The following is a 27,130-nucleotide window of genomic DNA, read 5'->3' on the forward strand; positions in this document are numbered from 1 at the left end:
CGGCCCCCCGGGCCTTGTGTTTGACATGTCTGAGCTAGAAATTTCACAGGTAGGAGAGGTGCCAGGCGAAGAGGAACGTCCCTCTGCCGAGATTCAGAGAAAGGTTGATGATCCACGTGGTTCAACAGCTTTCAAATAAGGAAAGGGGAGGAATGACCCCCCCAACCTTGGCAACTTTTTAAGACTTGTGGACTTCAACTCCCAGAATTCCTCAGCCAGCAAATTCTGGGAGCTGAAGTCTACAAGTCTTGGAAGTTGCCAAGGTTGGAGACCCCCTGCGAGTAGTAGACCCAGAATAACAAGAGTTGGAAGGGACCTTGGAGGTCTTCTACTCCAACCTTCTGCTCAGTCGGGAAACCCTATCCTGTATCATTTCAGACAAATGGTTGTCCAATAGTTTCTTTAAAAACCCGTTGGAGCACCCACAACTTCTGGATTTTTATGTTACATTAATAGAGTAGATTATTAGAAAATACTAGATTTTAACAAGCAAATGGTGCTACCTGAAGGTTAAGTGATCCTCTTGTGAGTTCTAAAGGAAGAGAAGAGAGAAGAAATTGGCTTCTAGCTTCTAGAGTTGAATAGTTTATTCGTACATTACAAATTGTCCACAGACATGGATGAAAATAGACTGTACATTGTTGGGTAAAAACAGAGATCCCTTCCATTACATATACCATAAATACATTTGTTTTGAAAGCAAATCCATCATTGCTTGAAACCACTGTTGGTCCTACTTTGAGTCCGTACACAATGTATCCAGTTGATGATTTCTCATTCAGGATAATTCTCAATTGGGTGTGTCAGGAGCCTTCATTCTGCGCCCAACCAAGGTTTGGAGTTTTGCTGAAAGGCTGTTTGGCAAGCAATACACAAAGCGGTAGGGCTGAACCTCTATGGCAGGCTGTAGATCTCCTTTGTAGCTTTAAATCCTGTCTAATCCCAAAAGCATTCAACCTGAAGCAGGCTGAAGGGAAGACCTTCTGGAACACACCACAAGCATCATTCAACAGTGAATGGTCACAAGAAAGTCAGGGTTACATCTCTTTTTCACCCGATTAATAGTTCAAATCAGTCTGTAACAGTTCTTTGGATAAAAGGGTGCTACTTTTCAGCTTTGGTTTTCCAGTTTTCCAAAGAGGGCAGGTTGTAGGGAGCCAATTTTATTTAGGAAATAAAAAGGCTTACCAAGAATATTGCCTGAGAGATAAAGCATCCAGCAGTTTTTCTGAAAACCCAGTCTGCTAGGACTGCTGGCTGGGGGAGTTGGTATAGAGAAAACATCCCAGTAAATTTTATGCAATAAACCTACCAAAACAGAGGAAGCACCAAATCAGGCAGACAAGAACGATTAAATCTCTGGCCAGTCTTTTGAAAATTGCTAACTTATCTCTTGCCTGACATTTTTTGGCCCAGTTAAAACCACTTAATTTTTTTACCAATGGGTCAAAGACTCCCCAGTGTAGAAAAAAATCCCACCTATTTAGCTATTGCATTTTAAATAAATAATTTTAAATAGTTTTAAAAAAAAATCTTCCCAAAGTACAGTGATGCTACATGAAACCATGATCAATGAACAGAAGGAATTTCCAAACTGCAAAACCCACCCCCTGGAATGTACATATCTTACACTGATTTGTTCTCATGATTTAAGATTTTTTAAAAGACTTTTAGAGAATCTGTGGATTGGGGATAATTTCAAAAATATATTGCAGTAGACAGAAATACAAATGAGACCTCAAAACAGTATTCACAAATAACCTTAGTGGCAGTAACATGCCACCAAATTTTATTTTATTAACCCACATATGGTTAGGGAAGTGGCATGAAAACAAGCAACTTTTTCTCTTGCAAGAGACATTTTTTTTTCCTGTAAGCAGAATAGCAGTGTTCTTTTTTAGCAGTAAAATATTTTTTTCTTCCAAACATCCAGCTTGTTCTATCCACCATCCCCTTTAGAGAAAACATTTTTCTCTTGGCTCAATCCTTTTTCTATGATTCCCTATTTCACTCCTATTTCCCAGTCCTCTTCTTGGAGGGGACAGTCAGTCTGTTTCTGTATCAATCCAGTTTTAATTAAACCCACAGTGATACATTGATTGCAATATTTATACATATGTGCATATTTTCAGAGCCAAGTAAGGGGGAACTCTAAGGTGTAGGCCACACTTGGAAGTCTAGAAATCATCCAAAAAAGAAGACAATGATCAACCATTTTCATATATTTGCCAAGTGACAGCAGAGTATCCACAGAGTAATCAAGGATCGTGCTTGACTTCAAGGACACTATTTCTGACAAACACATTGACACACATAAATTTTGTCTGCAGCCAAGATGGCCTTTTCCAAATCATGCCCTTTGTTTTACATACAAGTTTATAAATATTGTGTCTTATTATTAAACCTAATGAAATTGGTTAAAGATTTTAATAACAAACAAACATGGCAAGAGGAGGTTAAATATGGCCTGCTGAAATTGGTTATTTCGACCAAATCTTGGAGAAACTAAAGTCAACCGATGCTCAGCTTTTTCTTGTTTTGAGAAGAAAGAGGTCAGCTATAACGGGTATTCTGCTTTAGGTAACAGAATGATATTCAGCCAATACAGGAGGCCCTTGTTACCCAGTTAGAAAATACAGACCAGATCCTGGCAACCATCATTCTTGGCATATTTTTGTCTATTTTATGCGTACATAAGGAGCAAATGGATTTTTGCACATGCATAAAATGCAGTATGTGTACTTTCCATATTTCTCCTGCTATCTGTATCTTGTTATTCACTGCTATTTGGCTGGGCCAGAACTTGTTCAAATCACAAATCTACCTGATCAACTGATTGTTGCTGCAGATGATAGTATAAAGAGCCTGAATTCCATTCTTCCCAGAAGCAATCAATGGTCCCCTGTATCGGAAGGCATAAAGCAGCCTCCTGTAAATAGGAGATGAATCAAAATAGCTGAGCAGAGTTCACCAAGAGCTCTTCTTTACCTTCACTGACAGAATAACAGCAACAGCTAAACACAATTCTCCTCTTTATGTCAAAGGGGCTTCAACTATAGAAATGCTATGTGGGATTCTCCTTTTATTTAGCAAGCAGAATCTCCCAGTGACTCAAGTTAGAGAGCTATGTTTTCCGTTTCCCTGTCTCAGATACAAGAAATCTGAATGATGCAAAGAACCGGATGAAAGGAAGAAAACAAGGTGTGACAAGTACGCTGGCAGCATTGCAATTATTGCACGATCAAATGGATAAGAATCCAAGATAATTAAAAAAAAGTTGGCAAGTGGTGTTGCTAAATCGCAGCAAAAAGAGATGCAAACTACAACCTTTAAATTCTTCTGTACAGAATGCTTAAAAAAAAAGATTGAACACCAAGGGCCCCAAATTGCCATGCAATTTTAAGTTACGGTTATGTGTGTGTGTGTGTGTATTATATATATATAATCACAAAAACTGTTTTTCAGCACAGCCACCTACTATGTTAGAGCAACAAGTAATACTGAGGCAGAGCAATATTTGCTCTCGGCTGAAGAGGATTCCAAATTCTCCTGAGATCTCACAGCTGAAAAGTTATTTTATTCAGTTGGAAGTTCCTGATATTGTCACTAGTTCCAATTTAAACTGTGTATGAATTGTACCACGCCCTTTTCCCTTCACATTCTGAAAACAATAAGATGAAATGCATAACTGCTGCTGTATATATTAACAGATTCAGTTTGAGGAGGAAGATTCAGAAAGAGGGATCAGAGAAACAACTTTCAGTTCAGTAGTGGGAGGAGGTGCAAATAATCAAAACGCATTATTTAAAAATTTAAAATTAATCTTAAAACAAAATTTAAAAAATAATCTTAAAACAATAATGCTCCCTATGATTAGAATATTATTGATAAAGCCAAACACCACTTTTGGAATAACAGAATGAAATTAGAAACCTTTTTTATTTCTGTGAACCCATACTAATAATACTAACTCTGGAGGGGAGAATGGTAAAGGGGAAATATTGTATGTTTAAGGTAATATTTAAAATCTCCAACTCATTTTGGGAATGATGTCCACATCACAATTTGGACAGCTTACCCTAAAATTAACCGTAGGCTACGTCATGGTAGAAAGCACATTATTATTCCTGTTTACTAAAAGCACTTTCCAAAATGTTTAAATCACTTTTAAAAATGCATTCTAGAGTTTCAGTGGCCTGGGTAAATGAAATGCCTGATTTAGTAGCTTTTCTCAGAAATTCTGACATTTCTACACGTGTTTTTTTTTTTACAAATCACTGCCTTCCATATTCACTGAACATGTAAAACAGAGGTTTTCTGTATGAACATTGCACAGACTTTTCACCATTAGATCTCGTACATTCATCCAACAGGCAGCTTTCAAGAGCACAGGCTCAACCATTGCTCTCAGGAACAAAAACAGGAGAAACACAACACGCAAAAATTTGTTGCTACCTCTCAGACACACACAGAGAGAGAAAAACATAACTGGCACATTGCCTAGCGAAATTTTACACCAATCAGGACAATGATAAGGACAATAACTATGACAGACAAAATTAAAATGATAAGCATCTTCCGATTCTTCTTTTGATATTGCTCAGCCTGCAGATACAGAAAAGAGGAATTTAACTCAGCTTCTTTCCTGTAGATAGCAGAAAATAAATTATTCTAAATAAGGAATAATTTGTAGAGAGCCACAGAAATGACCTTGGAGAAACTAAGCAGAGATGATGACTACAATACGCACAAAAATGTGCTTTAAGTTTGGAAAATAAAAATAAAAATAAAGAATGGAGTCAGACTGGCTTTTGCCTTCATTCCCTATATAAGGGAAGCGAAAAAGGCTTTAGGCTTTCAAGGATACCGTATTTTCCGGCGTATAAGACGACTTTTTAACCCATGAAAATCATCTCAAAAGTTGGGGGGTCGTCTTATACGCCCAGTCGTCTTATACGCCGGAAAATAGTACATAAATCAATCGAGCGCCCCCGTTCTTGCAAAGCAACTTCAAGCCTCCTTAGTCCAGTCCCCCCTCCAACGTGACTCTCCCTTCCCACCCCCAAGAGCCTCTCAGCCCCTTCCCCTCCCCCTTGCAAACGCCAGACCCCGGGAGCTCTTGCGTCTATTCCAAAGGGTGGGTGGAAGGAAAAGCCCCTTTCGGCTCCGGCTTGGCTGCAAGTCAGCGAGCCCGGGAAGGCACGCCCTCCCCTCTCACTGTGGAGGAAGCAGGGCAGGCTGGCGTCTGGCAGGAGCCGGCAAGGCAGTCCTGCGCACGCGTGCGCTCCCCGGCTCCTAAGGAGTCCTCAGGGAGCCATGGCAGGCGCCTCACGCTCTTCCCTCTTGAAGCAGCATCGGCGGAGCCATCTGGCGTCGGGCGGGAGCCGGCAGGGCAGTCCTGCACACGTGCGCACTCCCCGGCTGCTAAGGAGTGCTCCTTAACAGCCAGGGAGCACACGCCTGCCATGGCTCCCCGAGGACTCTTTAGGAGCGCGCACGTGTGCAGGACTGCCCTGCCGGCTCCCGCCAGACGCCAGCCTGCCCTGCTTCCTCCACAGTGAGAGGGGAGGGCGTGCCTTCCCGGGCTCGCTGATTTTCCGGCGTATAAGACGAAAAATCTTGAAAATCATCTCAAAAGTTGGGGGGGTTGTCTTATACGCCCGAAAATACGGTATGTTACTAAAGTTTGTATCAGTACATATTCTAATCAAACTGGTGAAGTCAGTTTTCTGGTCAGTCTTAAAAGCCTGACTGCATTTTCATTTCACTCCTCTTATATCCCAAGGAACTAAAGACAAAACCTTTTTGACTTAATTCCTAATGTTTCCTTTGTTTTCTGAATTTTTCTTTTTTGCTCTTGTTGTTTTCTGGACTTTGTTTTGTTGACACTAGATTTTCTTTTGCATTTATTTCTCATTATATAAACTGCCATAGAAGGTTTGGTACCAAACAGATTATAAATACATCATTTTTTGCTTTCTGGCATAAGTATATGTAGCATAAGTCTTAATAACCGATTTATATCCCACAAATAAGATAAGGAATTATCTTAATACCTATAGAACTCAACTCTATGAACTCAAAGGTGAACTCAACCTTTGCACCCTAGACTATTTTACAGTTCTGCGGGTAAAAAGAAATAGGTAGAATACCCATCTACCAACTGCAAAGAAACATGTGGGATAACTGCACAGTGGAATAATAAGGAAAACGTAATCACATAAACATACAATCATTAAATGCTAGATATTGAGATATCTAGGATAGGAGCCATTTGTCTAATTCCCTTAATTTTAGTGGCCATTATTGTCCTTTTAACTTCTAAAGTAATAGACATGGAAAGAGAAAATGTTATGCCTCACATTTTTGGAATTGCAATAATAAACTCCTCAAAAGTATGAAATAGTGGCATTCAGAATAGGACATTGGAAACACATTTTCTGCTTACTTTATGTAGTTGTGTCAATCCTTCCTCTGTTTTCATGCATGATTGTTCAACATTGTAGTCAATCCTATCCAGTACAGTACCCTGAAGGAAAAAAAAATATGCATCAGTTCTGTAGACTGAAATGTTGATGATCTGTGATGAAAATAAAGATTGAGTAATTGAAATGCAGTATGTATTAAATTATAGAATGTTTTCTATTAATATAAATTAAAGGGTTGGTTACTGAATGCTGGAAAACCAGGATATGAGGAAAGTAAAGCATGTACAAAAATAAGTGGAATATCTGGTGAACCTTTCCTCCACACCTCTAACAATGTGTGTGTCTATGTGCATGTATATATATTTTACACACACAGCCACATATACATGTATATATATTTCAGTATAGAAATATTTAATATTCTATATTTCAGTATAGAACTATATTGAAGAACCAAAGGGAGATAATTCATCCTCGTCTTGTTTCTTGCTCAGTACACATACAAGAAACTTCCTTTCTCGTACATTTCTCAGAAGGACACAAAAGAGCAAAAATTATGATCCCTTCCTGGTTTTTATGCCTGCCTTTTAATTATTTTTATTTGGACATTTATAATTATTGTATACCATTCATTTAAACTCCATCATCAACATATCACCCTAATTCCCACAAAAATCTCTAAAAAATATTCCTTCAATTTCCCCTTCAATCATTTGATGACTTTTATTTTTAATTCCATTAGTTCTTCTGGGACCCAATTCAACTACCCAAAATGATTCTGCATTTTCTCTGCTTTTTGCAATTTTACTTTTCGTTGTTCCCACTATCTTTTTCTCAATCTAAAGCATGTTAGGTAATACAGTATCTTTCTCTTGCCCTCATTCTCTTACATGCTTTTTCTTCAGCTTCTTTCACATCCACTGAACAAACACAAACACACACACACACAGAGAGAGAGAGAGAGAGAGAGAGAGAGAGAGAGGCACATACAATCACAATTTAGCCTCAAATTTATGTTGCTAAGTGAGACGGTTGCTAAGTGAGTTTTACCCCATGTCACAACCTGTCCTGCCACAGTTGTCAAAGTGAATCTGGCTTCCCCATTGACTTTGCTTGTCAGAAGGTCACAAAAGGTGTTTGCAATGACCTTGGGACACTGCAACTGTCATACATATGAACCAGTTGCCAAGCATCTGAACTTTGATCATGTAACCATGGGGATATGCAATTATTGTAAGTGTGAAAAAGGGTCATAAGTCACTTTTTTCAGTGCTGTTGTAACTTTGGTCACTAAATGAATTGTTGTAAGTCGACTGTATTCCTGATGTCTGTCTGTCTGTCTGCCTGCCTGCCTGCCTATCTATCTGATTTATTGATCACTCCTCTTATCACAAGGTAACTCTGGGCGGTTGACAATATTAAAAAGATAAACTTTTACGAAACCTAAATAATGTAAAAAGATAAAATACTCAACCCTAACTAAAATATGGGGAGAGAGAGAATAGGATGAGTGGGGGGGCGGAGGGGGGATCTTTTATTAGTCTGTCAGCCACCCCTAATGTGAAGCCCCTCCTATTGGAGTCCCAAACCAAGTGGCAGAGCCACGTCTTTAAACTCTTGTAGAAGATCAGGAGAGTTGGAGCTGACTTCAGTCCGGGTGGCAAGATGTTCCAGAGGCTAGGTGCAATGGCAGAGGCAGCTTTTCTCCTGGACCCCTGCCAACTAGAATACCCTGGATGGTGGGGCCTCCTCTGCTGGCACAGGTGGAGCAGGCCAATCCCAGGGGAATGAGATGGTCCTGCAAGTAGCCTGGACCCATGTCATGAAGGGCTTTAAAGGTGAATTGCACCTGGAAGCAAAACAGCAGCCAGTGCAGCTCAAGGAACAGTGGTGTTGTAGGGGCCACACTTGGACACACCCCCCAACTGCCCACACCACTGCACTCTGCACCAGCTGTAGCCTCTGAATGCATGGGACTCCATCAGTATGCTTTATAAGTGTATTCAAAGAGTTGGTGCAAAGCTACAGACAAGATGCCTAGCAAAACTCAAGATTTTGGACAATGTTTGACAGTACTAATCATTCCTAATCAAGGTAAACACAAACAGAAATACAAAATAAAATGACTGATTTTAATTAGGTTTGGACTAGTTTCAGAATTACCCACAGTTAGCAAGCCAAATTGAAATGATTGGATCTAATAGATCATTTATTTCAATAATCCTACTTTAATATGATTGGCTCCAGCCCACCTAATTTTTGATTAGGTTTTTTACATCCTGTTTTTCTTCAACCGATGCCCAGGAAGACATACAGGTATTCCTCAACTTACGACCACAATTGAGCCCAACATTTCTGTTGTTAAGCAAGACATTTGTTAAATGGGTTTTGCCCCATTTTATGACCTTTCTTGCCATGATTGTTAAGTCAATAACACTGTTGTTAAGTGAATCTGATTTTGCTTGCCAAAGGTTGCAAAAGGTGATCACATGACCCCGGGACACTGCAACCGTCATAAATATGAACCAGTTGTTAAGTGTCTGAATTATGATCACGTCATCACAGGGATGCTGCAATGGTCGTAAGTGTGAAAAACGGTCCTAAGTCCCTTTTTCAATGCTGTTGTAACTTTGAATGGTCACTAAATGGACTGTTGTAGGTCGAGGACTACCTGTACAATGTACTAACCCAGGATCTTATAAGATGGAAATAGCATTGATATCAACGAGCCACTTACCTGTTCGACTACCATTGCTCCTAAATCCCTGAAAATTTCATTAAGATCAGTAATGGACTGTATAACTTGTCGAATTTCTCGTTCCCGCTCTTCCACCAACACAGTGTTTTGTTCCACTAATACTAACTGGTCATCTGTAAAACCCTTATTAAAACAAAAAACGCCAGATTAGCCAAATAGCTAAACATTCCATCATTCAATATGGAAAAAAAGGTTTCAAACTGAACTGTACACTCATAGATTCCCAGCCAAACACACAATCCAATGTCCTCCTTTACTTTTCAAAATATTCTTTTCTTCCCGCCCCCCCGCCATGTTTTTAATCTTTCCTTTAAAAGTTTTCTTTTAAAAAGATAAGTGCTTATATTTGTGGCACGAGGACAGCCCTTTTAAGCCCAGTTGCACCTTTGGAGAGTTCCAGTTTATAATGAAGAGTCTAAAAAAATCCAAAAGCGATACAATTTTTTTCCAGCAACTAGGAGGATGATTTTGGGCAGAGATCCTAGAGAGCAAGTGCAATTTTTTTTAGCAGCAGGTAATCAGCCTTAAGCCAGGGGATAATATGGGACTGACGGCTTAATTCTAAAGCCCACCTGCAAGAGTGATTTATTGTTTCCCTTGCAGCCTGCTGGACAATCAGAAATAGAGAAAAATATCAGAAAGGAAACAAGAGAGAGAAAAGGGAGTGTGGTGAAGGTACTTTTGATTCTTTGGCATGCTAGCAAATAGTATGTAGTTTTCAAAAGTTCGTCTCTTCTAAAAAAAATTTGCACCTTAATAAAAAAGAGACTCACTAAACCAGGCATGTCAAACTCCCGGCCCGCGGGCCGGATGCGTCATGCTAAAACCGCGCCCACCCCATTGCCGGCAGTGGGGGAAAAGTCGTGATACATCGCGTGACGTAACGTGACGTTGTGAGTTTTGACACGCCTGCACTAAACCTTAACGGCTGCATGCAGTCATTACCTTCATAGCAGGCAAATGAATACCAGGTGCTTTGTATTTTTCATTCATATAATTCAGTTAACTACCTACCCTATCGTAGAGGGTCATATCCTCCCCATCATCCATGAGGGAGACTGAGGTGTCAAAGAAATGTTTGGATCTTTCTTCTCGATTTTTCATGCCTACAAGAACAAGAAGACTGCTGTCACTAAGACTTTCCAGCCACAAAGGAAAGAAAGGAAGGTGCCCTGCAATAAAAGGCTGCATTTGGTGCATTGCTTACGTTTGAGATAGTCAGATTGCCCATGCCTAAAGCTGGTGGAGAGGTCCTGTAGAGACTGAGCTAAGGAATACACAACATTCTTCAGAAGTCGGCACTCTTGGTCCGTACAGCTTCGCGACTTGTTGTGCAAACCCTGGACTGCTCTCTGACACCTGTGAAATAGCTGGGGAAAATAAGAGAGAGAGAGAAGACTAATCATTTTTATAGGGAAACAGCAGCAAGCATTCCTGGTGCAATTAACAACAACAACAAACCAAAAGAAATGCCTAGAAACTATTTTTTTTAAACTCAAGTAAGCTTATCCTCTAGAGCTGTAGCTACATTCAACTATGCCTTAAAGCTGAGGTCTTCAAACTTGGCCCTTTTATGTCTTGTGGACTTCAACTCCCAGAATTCCTCAGCCAGTATGCCTGCTGACGAATTCTGGGAGCTGAAGTCCACAGGTCATAAAAGGGTCAAGTTTGAAGACCCCTGCCTTAAAGGCTAACTTAATTTAATCTCACAGTAATTATTTGTGCTGAGTTTCTGGTGATTGTTCACTGTGCAGAGAATAACTGAAGTCAACAGAAGAGAATATATATATACCTCAGAGCAAACAAAATCCAGACTGAGTATAATAGGGAGCCTAAGTACAGTTGATCAGGCTCTTTTGAAAGTTTCAAAATAGTGCAGGAAGCAGATGCCATTCAACAACATTTTCCTCAAATGAAAGGATGGAGACTGGATGAAGATTTTCCAGAATCACTGGGTCCACCAATGGTCTCTTGAAGAGCTGGTAGACCATTACCTCTTTCAAAACCTGGGAAACAACCTCAAAGTCAAAGATCAACATCTCAGGAAGATTTGACCAATCAGGTGGGACCTGGATCTAGCACACAGGTAGCTAGGTTCACAATCCGGAGAACTCTGTCCACTTTTGAATCAGTCTCAAACTTTCCCCAGATAACTCCAGGAAGCTCAACTGGACCTGCCCACTGGATTTCAACTGGGAGTAGATCTGAGTGACTTTATCTGCCAGCAAGATACTGTAGCAAAAATAATCCCCATAAGCAGGATTGTTGGGGGCAATTAAGCTGACTTTGTAATAATGCCGCTTGGGGTGTGTGTGTGTGAAAGCCCTAATAAGCAGGCATATACATAGAATGAAGGCTACTGCTAAGCTTGTAAGCCGCCCTGAGTCTTCGGAGAAGGGCGGGATATAAATGGAATTAAAATAAAATAAATAAATCAATAGAAGTTCTTAGGGCAGGGGTCTTCAAACCTGGCCCTTTTATGACTTCTGGGAGTTGAAGTCCACAAGTCATAAAAGGGCCAAGTTTGAAGGCCCTTGTCTTAGGGTCTTACTGCTTCCCAGTAAGACACAACAATCTTAAACAAGTGGGGGATCACCACAGCAAGCCAAAGTGATTTGACCAGGGCAATGGATGGATGGTAATGTCCTCTAAAACCAGATCATGCCACATTTGCCCCAAGTAAAAAAACTCAGGTGCAATGTGCAACCTCCAATTTGTTCTGGACTGTCAATGACGTAGGTCAAATCCATGGTTGCTGTGGAGCCATGAACTTCATGGCTTGAGAAATCCCAGACATTTGGTCACATTGTGAGAAATTGAAACCCCCAAAGACAAGTAGCTTTAGGGTTTCCAACACTAGCCCAGCAAAATAATCCAGGAGATGAGGTAGATTTAGTGTCAGGGGATTTCTAACCAAATTTCTATTATCTCTGCTGGTATTAGTGTGTTTGATTTTTTTTCCTTCAAGAAAAGTGGGAAAATTATTCAACAACCTTTTCCCAAGTCTTATAAACCCAGGCAACCCCCCCCCAAAACTACTTCAATTTCTTCTTCATTAGATTGTTGCAAAACGTTGTTAAGCTGAAATAAATCTTTATTTGCATCAGTGGTATTTAAATTATGTATAGCTGCACCAGCAGAACAATTAAATCTATAACATAGAATCTTAAGCACGGTTTTATTCAAATTGGCTCTCCATTGTTTAAAATGATAACATTTTTTTCCATTACCATCAATCTACACAAATGCATTTTGACTGGAATTCTTGACTGCGGATGCTTAAAATCTTTACATTTTTCTCCTTAAAATTACATCTATGTTCATATATTAGTACAATATTGCAATTTTTTTAAAAAAAATGTTTAAGAAGTCAAACAAAATTGACTTCTGACTGCTGAATTTTTCACTTTATCCAAACGAGCTTAGGGCAACTTACTCACATATCTGCATTTGGTAAAACCCAGTTAGATTTTAAAAAGAGAACTACAGTGGCACCTGTGTAATTTCTTGAGTGGTTATTTCTATTGCATGCTCTTCCTCACTGCTGTCATCCAAAGTCGGTCTGTTTAAATGCTTGTCATGCAAACTGGCTAGTTCTTTCATCTTCTGTTTTATCCTGGATATCTCATATTGAATCTTAAAATGAAATTTTTTTAAAAAAATAAGGGCAAAATTAGAAACAAAGAAACTTAAGAGAAGACAACATTCCAGACAACAGAAAAGTTAAAAGAACTTGATTATATTTAAAAGATCACATTGGCTTTTTATAGAAAAATGCTATTCAGTTTCAACTATATACACAGAAGTGGATTCTTTTTTACCCTTTTCAGACTTAGGGTTGGATCCACAGAGGGAAAAACCCAGCATAATTTGGGTTCAGATCACTTCCAAAATGCTTGATCTGAATTAATTTTTCACTGTCTTGACTAAGAAACTGAATTCAGTCAAAACTAGACTGATGAAATACAGGTTGTACTCGACATACAACTATTCATTTAGTGACTTTGAAGTTAGCACTGAAAAAAGTGACTTATGACTGTTTTGCACACTTATGACCATTGCAGCATCCCCCTGGTCACATGATCAAAATTCAGATGCTTGGGAACTGGCATTTATTTATTTATGACGGTTGCAGCGTCCCGGGGTCATGCAATCCCCTTTTGCAACCATCTGACAAGCAAAGTCAATGGGGAAGCCAGATTCATTTAACAACCATGTTACTAACTTAACTTAAAAACTCTAAGAAAGGTGATATAATGGGGCAAACTTACTTAACAAATCTCTTGCTTAGCAATGGAAATTTTGGGCTCAATTGTAGTCGCAAGTCAAGGACTACCTGTAATTTCACTCATTCCTTTTTAAGTGCGATGTCAGCAAGATAGTTCCAACTATTTCCTTAGGAATCTTATTGTCTTTAACCCTAATGCTAGCAACTTGAATCTTTGCAAATATCAAGTGGATTCCCCTACCAAACCTCTCTTCCTTTATAGATGGAAGAATAAAATGGCATGCAGATAAGATAGTCCTTGACTTACAACCACAATGGAGCCCAAAATTTCTGTTGCTAAGCGAGTCATTTGTTCAGTGAGTTTTGCTCCATTTTACGACCTTTCTTGCCACAGTTGTTAAGTGAATCACTGTAGTTCATGGTAAGTTAGTAACCCGGTTGTTGAGTGAATCTGGCTTCCCCATTGACCTTGCAGAAAAGGTGATCACATGACCTTGGGAAACAGCAAGAGTACAAATATGAACCCGTTGCCAAGCATCTGAATTTTGATCACATGACTATGGGGATGCTGGAAAAGTCATAACTGTGAAAAACAGTCACTTTTTTCCAGTGCTGTTGTAACTTTGAACAGTGACTAAATGAACTGTTGTAACTGGTAGACCAGGGGTGTCAAGCCCGATTGCATCGCGGGCCATATTGTGACTTATTGGGTTGGGTTTTTTTGCCCTTGCAGGGCTGGGGTGGACGTGGCTGGTGCGGGCCGCATCTGGCCCATGGGCTGCGTGTTGGGCATACCTGTCGTAGACTATCTGTATTTCACCAATTATTATGCCCCGTCCCTCTCTCTCTTAAAATCTGAAATACTGTAAAGAATTGTAAAAAGCAAATTCTGATTTGACTATTTTGTGGAGCTACTTGGGTATCGTGTACTCCTACTGAGTATTTTTAAACTATAACTCAACACTATAACTATAACTCAGGCTGACTAGGTGACCTCCAAGGTCCCTTCCAACTTTATTATTGTTGTTGTTATTTTCTAATTTTACATTCTGCCCTAAACATTGAAAGATAAAAATTAAGTAAACACATTAATACTGCCAATTTTTACTACTGCTTTTCCAGAATATATGTATATGTACTGTATATATATATATATATATATATATATATATATATATATATATATACACATACCGTATATATATCACGCAGCGGAAAGAAGCAGGCAGGCAAGGCACGGAGATCCGGAGACCTGCCGACGTTTGGGGAGGTTTGGGGAGGAGATCCGGAGACCTGCTGACGTTTGGGGAGGTTTGGGCACCTCCCCAAACCTCCCCAAACGTCGGCAGGTCTCCGGATCTCCGTGCCTTGCCTGCCTGCTTCTTTCCGCTGCGGAAAGAAGCAGGCAGGCAAGGCACGGAGATCCGGAGACCTGCCGACGTTTGGGGAGGTTTGGGGAGGTGCGCGCGCACCTCCCCAAACCTCCCCAAACTTCGGCAGGTCTCCGGACGGCGGTGGCTTGGGAGAGGTGCGCGCAATCCCGGAAGCACCAAAGCCTCGGCCGCGCACAAGTCCTCGGTAAGTTTTTTTTGTTGACTGGAGTATAAGCCGAAGTGGAATTTTTCAGCCCAAAAAGTGGGCTGAAAAATTCGGCTTATACTCAAGTATATACGGTATATGTTTTCTGAGGTTTTCGCGGGTGCCTGTATGTGGATCCTTGGTTTTTCGGGTTTTTCCCCGCGTAGAATTAAAGGTGTAGGCGCAACGTTTCGACGGAATCCCATCCGTCATCATCAGGCTTTAGCTTCCTTCTTCTGGGAGAAGCATGTGGCTGTTTGTTCCTCTTTTTTAAACTGCCAGAGGGGGTGTGTTCTGTGGAGGTGTGCTCTGATTGGGTAGGGGACCAAGTGTGTTCTGATTGGGTGGGAGTGTGTTTTGAATGGTGAGTGTGTTCTGATTGGGTGAGGGGGTGTTCTGAGTGGATGGGCTGGTCTCAGCTGCCAGCTCCAGACCTGAGCTGGTGAGTTGTGCTGCTTTTGTTCGGCTTCGTGTTTGTGGTGGTGCCATGTTTTTATAGTGGGTGTCAGTTTGCTTATTGTGTGGTTTGGAGGGGTTTAAAGTGGCTGATGTTGCAGCTGTAGTTAGGTTTCTGTTTTGTGGTTGTGTGTCTTTATCGTTGTGGGTTCGGATTTGCTTTTTGAATGGTTGTGTGGTGGTGATGTCATGTGATGTTATCATGAGTTTGGGTCTGGTATCATTCTTGGTGGTTGGGCCTCGTCTGTCAATCAAGGCGGGTTTCCAAATGGCTGGTAGACGAGAGGTATCATCTCGTTTATTCATGCTGTGGGGGGCGTTTTTCTATCTCAATGGCTTCTCTGATTATTCTGTTGTTAAAATGTTCAATTTTGGCGATAGTTTTGGTTTTTTTAAAATCAATTTCATGTCCCGTGGCTTCAAAGTGTTGGACCAGGGATGAAGTTTGTTCTCCCTTTCTGAGTGAGTTTTTGTGCTCTTCAATGCGTGCACTTATTCTTCTGTTGGTCTGTCCGATGTATGTGGTGGGGCAGGTGGTGCATGGGATTTCGTATACTCCTTGGTTTTCTAACCCAATTATGTCCTTGGGGTTTCTTAGGATGGTGGATATTTTTCTGTCTGTGTAGAATGCTGTTTTGATGTTGTGTTTTTGGAGGACCTTGCTGATTCTGTCTGTGGTCCCTTTTAAGTATGGGAGGAGGGCTTTGCCATTTTCTTGTTCTTTGTCTTGGGTTTTTGTGGGTGTCTCTCTTCGGATTAAGTTGGTAATCGTGTTTCTTTGGAATCCATTGGCTGTTAGTACATTAGTGAGAGTGTGTAGTTCGGTTTTTAGGTGTTGTTCGTCAGCTAGGTGTTTTGTTCTGGAGATGAGTGTCTTGGCTACGGAGTTGATCTGTGCTGGGTGGTGGTGTGAGAGTGCGTTCAGATAGCGGTTTGTGTGTGTTTTTTTATGGTAGATAGTGTGTCCTAGGGAGCCGTTGGATTTCTTGTAGACTAAGACATCAAGGAAGGGAAGTTGATTGTTAGCTTCTGTTTCCATGGTGAATTGTATTTTGGGGTGTAGGCTATTGAGGTGTATGAGGAAGTCATCCAGTTTTTCTTTGCCGTGTGGCCAGATTACGAAGGTGTCATCTACGTATCTGAGCCAGAGTTTGGGTTTGTGGTTGGATTTTTCTAGAGCGAGGGTTTCAAAGTGTTCCATGTAGAGGTTTGCGATGACAGGTGAGAGGGGTGATCCCATGGGTGCTCCTTCCATTTGTTTGTATCTTTGTCCATTGTAGATGAAGTATGTGTTAGATAGGCAGTGGTCCCCTACCCAATCAGAGCACACCTCCACAGAACACACCCCCTCTGGCAGTTTAAAAAAGAGGAACAAACAGCCACATGCTTCTCCCAGAAGGAAGCTAAAGCCTGATGATGACGGATGGGATTCCGTCGAAACGTTGCGCCTACACCTTTAATTCTACGCGGGGAAAAACCCGAAAAACCAAGGATCCACATATATATATATATATATATATATATATATATATATATATATATATATATATATAGCATATGTATATATATATATATATATATATATATATATATATATATATATATATATACTGTATATGTATATATATAGAGAGAGGGGGGGAGGGGAGGGAGGGAGGGGGAGAGAGAGACACACACACTGACTCACTTCTTCTATACCATTAATCCACTTGGGAGGCAACCTCTTAGATACACAGACAGCTGCTTCTGGATCTAAACTGATACCTGATACCAGCGCCATGCGATCATCTGCAAGCTGGAGAAAAATGTAAGAAATGTGTTTAGACTGTTGTGAATCAAAATGAGAAAAAGTCACCAAGCTGACTTTCATGGCTAAGGCAGAAGTAGAATTCATGGTCTCCAGGTTTTTAGCCTGCTGCTTTAACCACTGGACCAGCGGCTCCAACCTATTCTATACCCCACACCGCTAGAAAACTTCTGATATATTCTCACACCCCTTACAAAAGTTCAAAATAAGGGCAACGAATTATGCATATACACTATAATTTTGAAAACCCAAGTTTTTGCATCCCCTGGAATATTGTCTCGCACCCCTGGTGGGAAACCCCTGCACTAGACCAAACTGTTTCTGCATCTGTAATGATAGAGAAATGGTGAAATCTGCCCACCGTTACAGTTTTCCATTTTAATTTAGATTTGCAAAGAACTAAATATATTCACTGAAATAGTCATGTGAGACGATTATAGGAATCTACAAACTTGACCATCATACTTGCAAACAAACATGCATCCTAGAGTTTGCAGGGGTTCTATGGCAGGAAATCATAGAGTTCTCCAGTAGATAAGCTGATGTACAAAGTTCTCTCAGATTTAAATGAAAGCCATTGGCTTAAGGGTAAAGCTGTGGCTCTGTACATAATACCTAAAATATTTCAACTTATGACTCATTCATATCATTTGACAAACAAATTCCCAAGCCAAGCTTCACTTCACAGTGATGTTAAATATATTGTATATAAATGCAGAGTTTTACTTAAAGGGAAGCCAAGTTTGAAAAAATAAATCTAGTTAGGCAAGAAAAGCAGATGCACAAGGAAAAAGAAGGGCTTGAAGAATTTAGAGTGGTGACACGAGGCCAAATGGAAGGAAAGCTCATACAGGAATTTAATAAAGAAATATTTAGTTTTGGACACCTTCAAAAAGTTATAAAGAAAACAAAGTAGAGAAAAATTATTTCAGCTTTTGTTATTTTCTATATTACTTTTCAGACATACATGTGCTTTTTATGCAATTGGAGTGAGGCTAATATGAGGTTAATATATGATAAATAATTTTGGGCCAAGACTGGTAACTATTAAAAGTATGACTTTATTTTACTATTTCCTTTTCAAAGACCAAGGAACATTTTATGTCCAGCTTAGCGGTATATCCATCATCAAGACATCAAAAAGATCTTTGAAGATGTAGGTACCATATTTTCCCGAAAATAAGACTGGGTCTTATATTAATTTTTACTCCAAAAGACACATTCAGGCTAAGATTAAACCAGAAACTTTCCTTCTGGGTCTCATGGAAAGAGAACTGGGGGGGAAAAAATCAGAACTCTGTTTTTATATATGGTGATGGCAGCAAGATTGCTCTATGCACAAAAGTGGAATGCCTTGATTCCTGCCATGGACAAATGGTTACAAAAGCTGATGGAATTAGCAGAGATGGCCGAATTGACTGTGCCGATAAAAGAAAAGAACGTAAGTACTTTTGTTTCTACTTGGGAAATGTTTCTGGACTTTGTGCTTGAGATGGAAAAAATTATATTATTATTTGTGGCTTTATCAATTTGCTGATACAGAAGTGGCTAGTGCATACTACTATAGAAATGTAAAAAGTTGAGATTTCATTTTAATGTCTGATTTTATTGCAACAGAGAGTCGGAAATCAATGCCTTTTGTTTCATCCCCTCCCTTTCTTCACATCTTGTTTTCCATTTTTCTACTGTTTGTTCTCGTATTTTCACATTTTATGTTATAAATGAATAAAACTAATGAAAACATAAAAAACAAAAGACGCATTAGGGCTTATTTTCCAGTTTTTTGGTTTTTTTATTTTTATTTTAATCCCATTTATATCCCGCCCTTCTCCGAAGACTCAGGGCGGCTTACAATCTAAGCACAAATCAAATGTGCTTAGCAATAGCCTTCATTCTATGTATATGCCTGCTTATTAGGGTTTTCACTCCCCCCCCCAGTGGCATTATTACAAAGTCAGCTTATTGCCCCCAACAATCTGGGTCCACAGTTAGGTCTTATTTTTAGGGAAATATGGTAAATGCATCCGTCCGGCTAATTATCTTAACTGGGGCTCACTTTGGGGATAGGGCGTATATTAGCAGTATACTGAAAAATCATGCTAGGCCTTATTTTCTGGTTAGGTCATTTTTTTCCAGGGAAATACGGTAGGTAGGTATAACCTCCATACTGGCTTAAACCAAGACTGAGTTTGAAGCAAATACAGTATTTGATCTAACATTCTTAGACTTTGGAATGATGGGATCTTAAAAAGCGCAATTCTAGTAGACTGGGTTAACACATTGGACTAAGCCAAAATGAGGTTTGGCATAGCATGATGGACAAAACCATTCTAATATAATTTATTTAGTAAGTCATGGTCTAATAAACAACAACTCAGCTTGATGTGCACACTAAGTCACAAAGGATGAATGAAACTGAAACCCAGTTTCAGTGGAAAAAAACAGGATAGAAGGAGTTGGTTTTGGGCATTCATTCCAAATTAATCTACATGTCTGAGAATTTAACTAGCCCTGGGTCCCAGTTACTTTGGCACTGTTCTTTCGTTTAACATCCAGGCAACGTCTGCTTATTAAGGACAAGTAGTTGCTGGCCGCTTCTGACAATACAATCTATGAAAGGGCATTGTTTCTTCAGGAAGCTATATAAAAATCTACAATTGGCTTTATAATTAAAGGAAGTGCTAGGCTTGATATATTAAAATTATTTATAGTTTACAACCGCTTTTGTTCAGATCCTGTTAGCTCCTGGTTTGAGAAAATGTTAAGGAATTCTTAAAGCAATCCACCATATTAGATAGGCTGGGCCAGGGGTAGGCAACCTCGGCTCAGCTATGCTGACTCAGGAATTCTGGGAGTTGAAGTCCATGAGTCATAAAAGAGCCGAGGTTGCCTACCCTTGGGCTGGGCCATCTGCAGTGGCACTTCCATTTTTAAAACTGGCCCTCACATCTTCCTAGCGGCATATTTAAGAATCAAAACCTACCTGCAAAGTCAAAACTCTACCTTTCATTCATTTCCAAGTCAACATGCCAGTTAATACATTTCAGTATTCTTAGGCTTTAGTTAGTTCTAGAAAAAGGAAATGGCAATTATGCTGAAGCTAAGCTAGTAAAATGTCTCTCTATACATCCAGAGCTTTAGAAGCTAACGTAAAAGGGAAAATGTTTGCGGCAAGAGCCAGCACTAGTTTTTGGTCTTCTAAATATAAATGCCTGGATGAACAGCAAATGTTCACATCCTCTTGTGCCAATGGCATTTTACAGTTGGGACAGGAGCACAAGGTAGCAGCAAAATAACTGAGCTGGTTCTGCCCTGGGGAAGAATTGTCTGGACTCTTAAATATGGGTTGCAGGGTCCAGCTAGGTTGTGCTGATTTCCTGGCATATACACAGAGAACAGTCATAGGCCTTGCCTAGAGCCTTGCCCAGGGGGCAGGTATTATTCCCTGCCCATGCTCTCTCTTTGTCTGGGGCAAAGCCCCAGAAGTATTATTTCTGATAACATTTCTATTAAGGCACTGGTGTGGAACAGTACATCCAGAAGACTTAAATTTATTAATATACCAGACAAACAGCTTTCACTCTCCTCAGTCTAAATACTAAATACAGTAGTGCCGTAGTACTCAGGCTACAGTGCTTCACACGACGCCCGTGAGGAGAAAAACAAAATCAACATTATCTCTTGAGTAGAAGGGCAAGTAAGCACATAACTGAACTAACAAATGTACTGTGCAATACCAAGCATGGTAGTTAAGCAATGCACATTTACCAGAGAGTACGGGCGCTTAGGATTATCGTCCTAAAACTTGGGAAATCAACTCAGAAAAACAGACTGAATATTTAGTCTGGACTTTCCACCGCTAAAAATTTTAATTTCCTGTTATGCTTGCTATATATGTTTAGCAAGCATAACGCTAAGGTTCGCTATATAAAGAGCCTTGGTGGAGGCAGTGGGCTAATGCCTCCTTAAGTAACACCAGCTGCCTGCAATTAGTGCAGGTTCGCATCCCACCAGGCTCAAGGTTGACTCAGCCTTCCATCCTTCCAAGGTAGGTAAAATGAGGACCCAGATTGTTGGGCAATAAGCTGACTTTGTAATAATGCTCCTTGAGGGGGGGGGGCGAAAGCCCTAATAAACAGGCATATACATAGAATGAAGGCTATTGCTAAGCACATTGATTTGTGCTTCTTAGATTGTAAGCTGCCCTGAGTCTTCGGAGAAGGGCGGGATATAAATGGGATTAAAAAAAAAAGCCCACCCCTTGGCATTAATCACTAATCACTCTGAGCTATAATATTTCAGAGAAGAAGGCTGTGATAAAATACAGTGGTTATCCAACCTTTTGGCTTACCTGGGCCGCACTGAATGAAGAGGAATTGTCTGGGCCGCATAAATAATATAGTCATTGTATATACATAACAAACTTCATTTTTTGTTACTCTTTTGTGGGGGTCACATTACTAGCTGTCAAGGGCTGCTTGCAATCCATGGGCCATAGATTGGACATAACTGGTTTAAACAGAAATACTTTAAATCTTGGCCAGTTTGGTATCCATGCATATTACAGTAAGTGAGGAAATGAAGTAAATCAGAGACAAATTCCAGACAACTATTTGCAAATCAGCCTTCTGGTTTCTCTTTGGAAAACCCTCAGAAGGAATAACCCTAAGTTAAATGCAGTAGTTGTCTTGCCAGACAAGGCAACTTTGAATTACATTTTATTTGAAAGAACAGATTAGACAAACAGCACTATACCTCATCCAGCTCCTGAGATGGTTTGTTGATCACATCAGCCCATCCATATAGAGACAGCAAAAATTTTAAGAGAGGGAAACAAAAAGAATAGGACAGAGCACAGGGTACAGTCAGTTGAAGGAATGCAAGTATTTTATTGATCAACATTGGCAGATTATCACAGAAAACAGTCTTTTAAAGCAGTATCAGTTTTCAAGTGGATTTGGCATTCAACTTGGGGAATAGCTGCATACTGTATTTTTCCTTTCAATACATTTCTAATCAAGTTCTTGATCTGTAAAGAAATGCACATTTTAGGAGCTTTACATAACAAACTTTTTAAAAGTTCATTAAGGAAATAAAAGGAAAACCAAGGCAGACTCTCACAAACAGTATAAATTGCTAATTCTTAATATGATAGAGCTTAACCTACTTAACCTAGCCAATAAAAAAAATCATTCAATCCCAACTTGTTCATTGAATCCAAGTTTAGGGGATCTGATTTCAACTTAATTCAGTTACATGACGCTTGAAAATAACACAGCTCTTTATTTACCAAATTTACATGCTGCTTATCTTGCCAAAGTGACTATAGGCAACTTACAAACTTTCAATTAAAATGCACTATAAACGTTAAAACAATATATAGGGATCTAAAATGTAAGATTTAAACTCTGTAGCCATGAAATATCTAAAAAGAATCCATCGGCTTAAGCACATATGACAACATTGTAATGGAACAGGAAAAAAAATCAAAGATTACATGCGGATTACATGCAGATTATTCATTACAGAAAGCCTGTATGGGCAGCATTCATTAACCAATCTCTAAACTGGAATTAGCTTCAGAATCAAGTGTGGTCAAGTTGGGAGTCAGAAGATTTGTCACATTCAGTACTGTTACTATTTTTAAGAAGAAGGTTTCTCTACACAGAGAATTGCACTAATAAATTTCCCAATTAGCAGGACTAGATGAATTCTTGAGGATACTTTCGATCCTACAATTTTACTGTCCAGTCACAACTTCCATCCCTAGTTTAGTTGTATGTTTCTTGCCTGCTGAACCAAGTGGAGCTCCAATCCTCCTTTCTAGCAGGTCAAAAAATAAATGAGAAATGAGCACAATATATAGGGATGTTGCTGGGGGGAACTAGGTCAGTTTAAAAACTAAAAGGAAAGCACATTTGTTCATGTAAATGGACATGGATACCATCCTAAAGGCTTCTTAATCTGCTCTTCATTAATGCTGGAACAATGATAGATGACATATAAAGCCTGTCAGTTTATGTTGTTGACCATACTTCTATTAACAATCTAGTTCATTCCAATAATTTCTGCTACTAAGAATGCTGCTCTATTCTGCACAGATACCTGTCTGTCTTTCTTTAATACTAATATACCTGTTTTATAGCACTTTTGTTTCAGTGCTATAAGTCTATAAATTTAATCTATCAGGATTATTCAGCTATTTCTTCAAGCAACTGGATGGCTTCAACTGGCTCCTTTGACCACACCCACAGAGCATAGTCCATGTCAAAAGCTGTGTGCAATGTAGCATGCCTTTTACATTAAGCTGGTTATTGTTTTATAGTCTTCTTTAATTGATTATACTCTTCTTTAGCATTTCAAAACTGCTGTGAACTCCATAGTTATTTTTACACAGCATTTTCAGTCAATTCAGTTGAATCACTTGGAGGAATAACTCTGGAAATACTACAAGACCAAAATAGCAACAACTATTCTGAATGCACAATGCAGAAATCAGCTACTTAAGGAGGGATGGTTGGATAATGGATCTGCTTAAACCTCTTAAGATTTTTATACTGCCAGCTAAAACACAGTAAATTGGAAAACATCCTCCCAATTAATTGCTGGGGAGGAAAGTGGTGGATTATTTTATTAAAATTTCAGTTGCAAACTCAGGTGTGGTCACATGGGTGCCTCAACTTATGATTGTCATGACTTATGATGGAAATTCTAGGCTCTGTTAGGGTCCTAAGAGGAGGATCACTTCTATTCAGCTGACACTGCCTGTATTAGCAGATCCTTGTAAATAAAGGATGAGGAAGAAACATTTCTTTAGTTCAGGGTTTCCCAAAGTGGTCAATATCAATCCCAAGATTTGATGGGACTATTCAAGGGGCTGCTATTACTCATAATAAAGATAAAAAAGGTAAAAGTTAAAGTAGTATTTATTAAATTTTCAAATACAAATAATGTTTGGGGGTCAACAATCAATCTAGAAAATTCATGGAGGGGTCAGTGAGGCGAAGAATTTGAGAACCCCTTCTTTAGTCTAATTCAAAAACATTTGAAGATAAACTAGATATTCTCTACCTCAGATAGTAATAATTTTCATTCATCCACTCTCAAGAAACATGTGACCCTTTCAGCACTATATCAACCAAATCACATAAACTATTGCTACTGCTATCTGCACCACTAACTTCTATATTTGATACTAGATACTAAGTTTTCAGAAGGTATTCAAAGTATATTGTATTACTACTACCCTGAGCCTGAAACTCCCCATTATGCGTCTAAATAGTTGTGCCCAGAAATATTAAGAGTTTGAAACTGGGTATTCCACCCTTAGAAGAAACATCCTGACTTCAACAGTCTGTTCTGAAATTGAAATGGGCTGTTTCAGACAGTCAAGAGGCTTGTTCAAGGGCACTCACTTGGTTAAAGGATGGCATGAGAAAGTACAGGACCACATTAATTTTAACTGCCCCTGTATATCCACCTGTATAATTTATAAAAGGCATTTCAAACACCACAAAACACAGTCTAGGTGCACACAAATATTTCCAACATAGTGATAAGTATTCACTAGTTTCTAATGCCACCTCCATGGTTATGGCATAAAATGCTTCTGTTAAAAAAAAATCTGACTTTTTCCGAGTGTGTTCAAGAGAAAAGAAAAATGATTATCGAGTATCCTTGCCAGGTGAACTGGCAAATCAAAAGTAAAAGAAACCAGCCAGGTAGGTCTATTTCAAGTCTCATAGTTTCTAAGGCAAACCAATACTTAGCCATAAGCAGTTTCAGTTGATGGGATGAATAAGGATTGATCATTTTGCATTATATAATAATCATTATACATGTACTATTGATTAGAAAGTGGGGAAGAAATACATTTCCCCTCATAAAAAAAAACCACATACACATGAATTAAACATTGATGAATTTACTTCCCAGGCAATAAAGGCATCTTCTATTTCTGGTCACTTTGTTATTATCCTTAGCTGTTTAAAAACTGAAACTGACCTCATCTTTATAGATCATGTTTTTCACAACAAATGTATAGAATTTAGAAAAAGCCTAGCATTAGATTTATTATGGAATCACAAAGTACAGTAAAAACATAAAAAGTATGCTCCAACACTGGAAGTTTTTAAGAGACTGGACAGCCATTTTGTCTGAAATGGTATAGGGTTTCCTGCCTGAGCAGAGGGTTGGACTAGATGACCTCCAAGGTCCCTTCCAACTTTATTATTATTGTTGGTGGTGATGGTGGTTATTATTAACAACGTGCCCTGCTGGATTGGATCCCTGGCCTGTATACATTTAGCAGTCTTCTTGCAGGGGCCAACCATCTGCCCAAGGAAGCCCACTGTTCTCCCAGTAGATGGGCCTTCAAAAGTTGTTATGACGGCATAACCCAGCCATTGGATCCCCGTAACATCCACGAATCGGTCCCAACCTTTTTATGAGTCCAGCCAGACTGGCACCCTGCACTAGCAAAATAAGAGATTGGCTGAATCGGGCCCCTGGAATCCAGCATTGTGTCACACAGCAGCAGCTGACCAGGTGCATTTAGTAAGTCCACCTGCATGGATGCTAGCGCTGCCCAGCATAAAATAGGAGGATTGGAAAATATAGGCGAAATAAACCTGTTCGGTCAACCAGCTCCCATTAGATTGGAGAAAAGGGGAGAGGATTAAGACAAGGAAAAGGGGGTGGAGGGGGACCCCGGAAAGACATGCTTGAGATCTAAGCGGTCGGCACACAAAACATGCGGTCACGTGGGGATACAGTAGGATGAAGGGAGACTCACCGCAGCAGCCATGCTACGTGAAGTCAGAGGACCGGAGGAGCTGTAACTACTCACTTGCTCAGCCAGCAGCTGCCGGCTTTGGATCGCGTTGTTCCGCAACAACAAGTACGCGTCTGTTAAACGCCGGGTGGCCATGCCTGAAAGTTTCCTAGAGGTCCTTCCAGGACCCCTCGCCCGCTTCGCTGAGAGCCTGCAGGAGCTCCCCCACCCCCGCTCAGCCTAACCCCAAGGGAGCTACTACTACTACTACCACCACCACCACCAAAAGGGCCGCTTCCAAGGCTTCCCGCGGGACCCGGTTCTTAAAACGGCACCCGGTGTTCTCCAGAAGCCGCTGCAAAGGGGTTCCCGGGCGGGCTTTTCCTGCTAGGGTTCCCCATGCGCTCTTCAGCCCCTCCACCGGACTGCCCGGAGACCGAAGCTCCTTCCAAAGAAGAGCCCTGATCCTAAGGGAAATTGCTCCCCAGCCCACGAGCCTAGACGCCCCCCCCCGTGTTAGTCTCCCGCAAGCACCCCCCCCCAAAAGCAAGCCTGGCGCCTTGCAAGGTTTCCCGCGGGGGCGGCGCTGCGGTTGCTCTCTCCCTCCTCCTCCCCGCCGCTGGCAGGGCACAGAGGCCACGCAAGGGAAGGGACTAGCCCCGACTCTCTCCGGCGTCCCCTAGTCTTGGCTTGTCTCCCGACTGCAATCACGGCCCCGGCTCGGCTCACTTCCGCCTAGTCGAGGGGTAGGCAACCTCGGCTCTTTTATGACTCGTGGACTTCAACTCCCAGAATTCCTGAGCCAGCTTGGCTGGCTCAGGAATTCTGGGAGTTGAAGTCCACGAGTCATAAAAGAGCCGAGGTTGCCTACCCCTGGGCCTAGTCCCTCGCCCAAATCCTTCCCCGACTGGTCCGAAAGAGGCGTGATATTAAAGTTCCGGAAGAGGAACGGAAGAAAGAGAGGCGCCGCGCTTTTTGTGGCTGACCCTCTATTGCTGGCTCCAGTTCGACGCCAAAGAATCGGCACGCTTGCGTGGCCTGAAGGAGGAGCAGGAGAAAGTGGGGAGAGTCCGGTTAGGACGGTAATTCTCAACCTTCAGTA

The 27,130-nt window shown here is 40.5% G+C and overlaps 1 protein-coding gene across 2 annotated transcripts; it reads right to left on the reverse strand.

The window, feature by feature from the left end:
- Positions 1–565: 565 nt before the first annotated feature.
- STX16 (syntaxin 16) lies at positions 566–26,734 on the reverse strand. Of its 2 annotated transcripts, none has more exons than XM_083357441.1 (8): positions 26,104–26,734; positions 17,136–17,243; positions 12,682–12,822; positions 10,394–10,556; positions 10,201–10,292; positions 9,166–9,309; positions 6,449–6,529; positions 566–4,605 (listed from the first exon to the last, which is right to left on the reverse strand). In XM_083357441.1, exons 1-8 carry the CDS (start codon positions 26,182–26,184, stop codon positions 4,501–4,503), a joined length of 915 nt encoding a protein of 304 aa, XP_083213567.1. In that variant the 5' UTR covers positions 26,185–26,734; the 3' UTR covers positions 566–4,500. The 2 variants fall into 2 exon arrangements, with proteins under 2 accessions (XP_083213567.1, XP_083213568.1); XM_083357442.1 differs by lacking the exon at positions 26,104–26,734 and adding an exon at positions 22,011–22,032.
- Between the last annotated feature and the right edge of the window lie 396 nt (positions 26,735–27,130).

The sequence above is a fragment of the Vipera ursinii genome (genome assembly GCF_947247035.1).
Source record: "Vipera ursinii genome assembly, chromosome: 3".
NCBI classification, from domain to species: domain Eukaryota; kingdom Metazoa; phylum Chordata; class Lepidosauria; order Squamata; family Viperidae; genus Vipera; species Vipera ursinii.

Bases quoted from the DNA above. Each gene is read 5' to 3' on its own strand.
- STX16 (XM_083357441.1), bottom strand. From the start codon at position 26,184: ATGGCCACCCGGCGTTTAACAGACGCGTACTTGTTGTTGCGGAACAAC. The intron at 10,293-10,393 runs GTAAGCAATGCA...TTGTTCTTGTAG, and splicing joins GCAATCTGACTATCTCAAAC to GCATGAAAAATCGAGAAGAA. The intron at 9,310-10,200 runs GTAGGTAGTTAA...TGTTTTAATAAG, and splicing joins ATATGACCCTCTACGATAGG to GGTTTTACAGATGACCAGTT.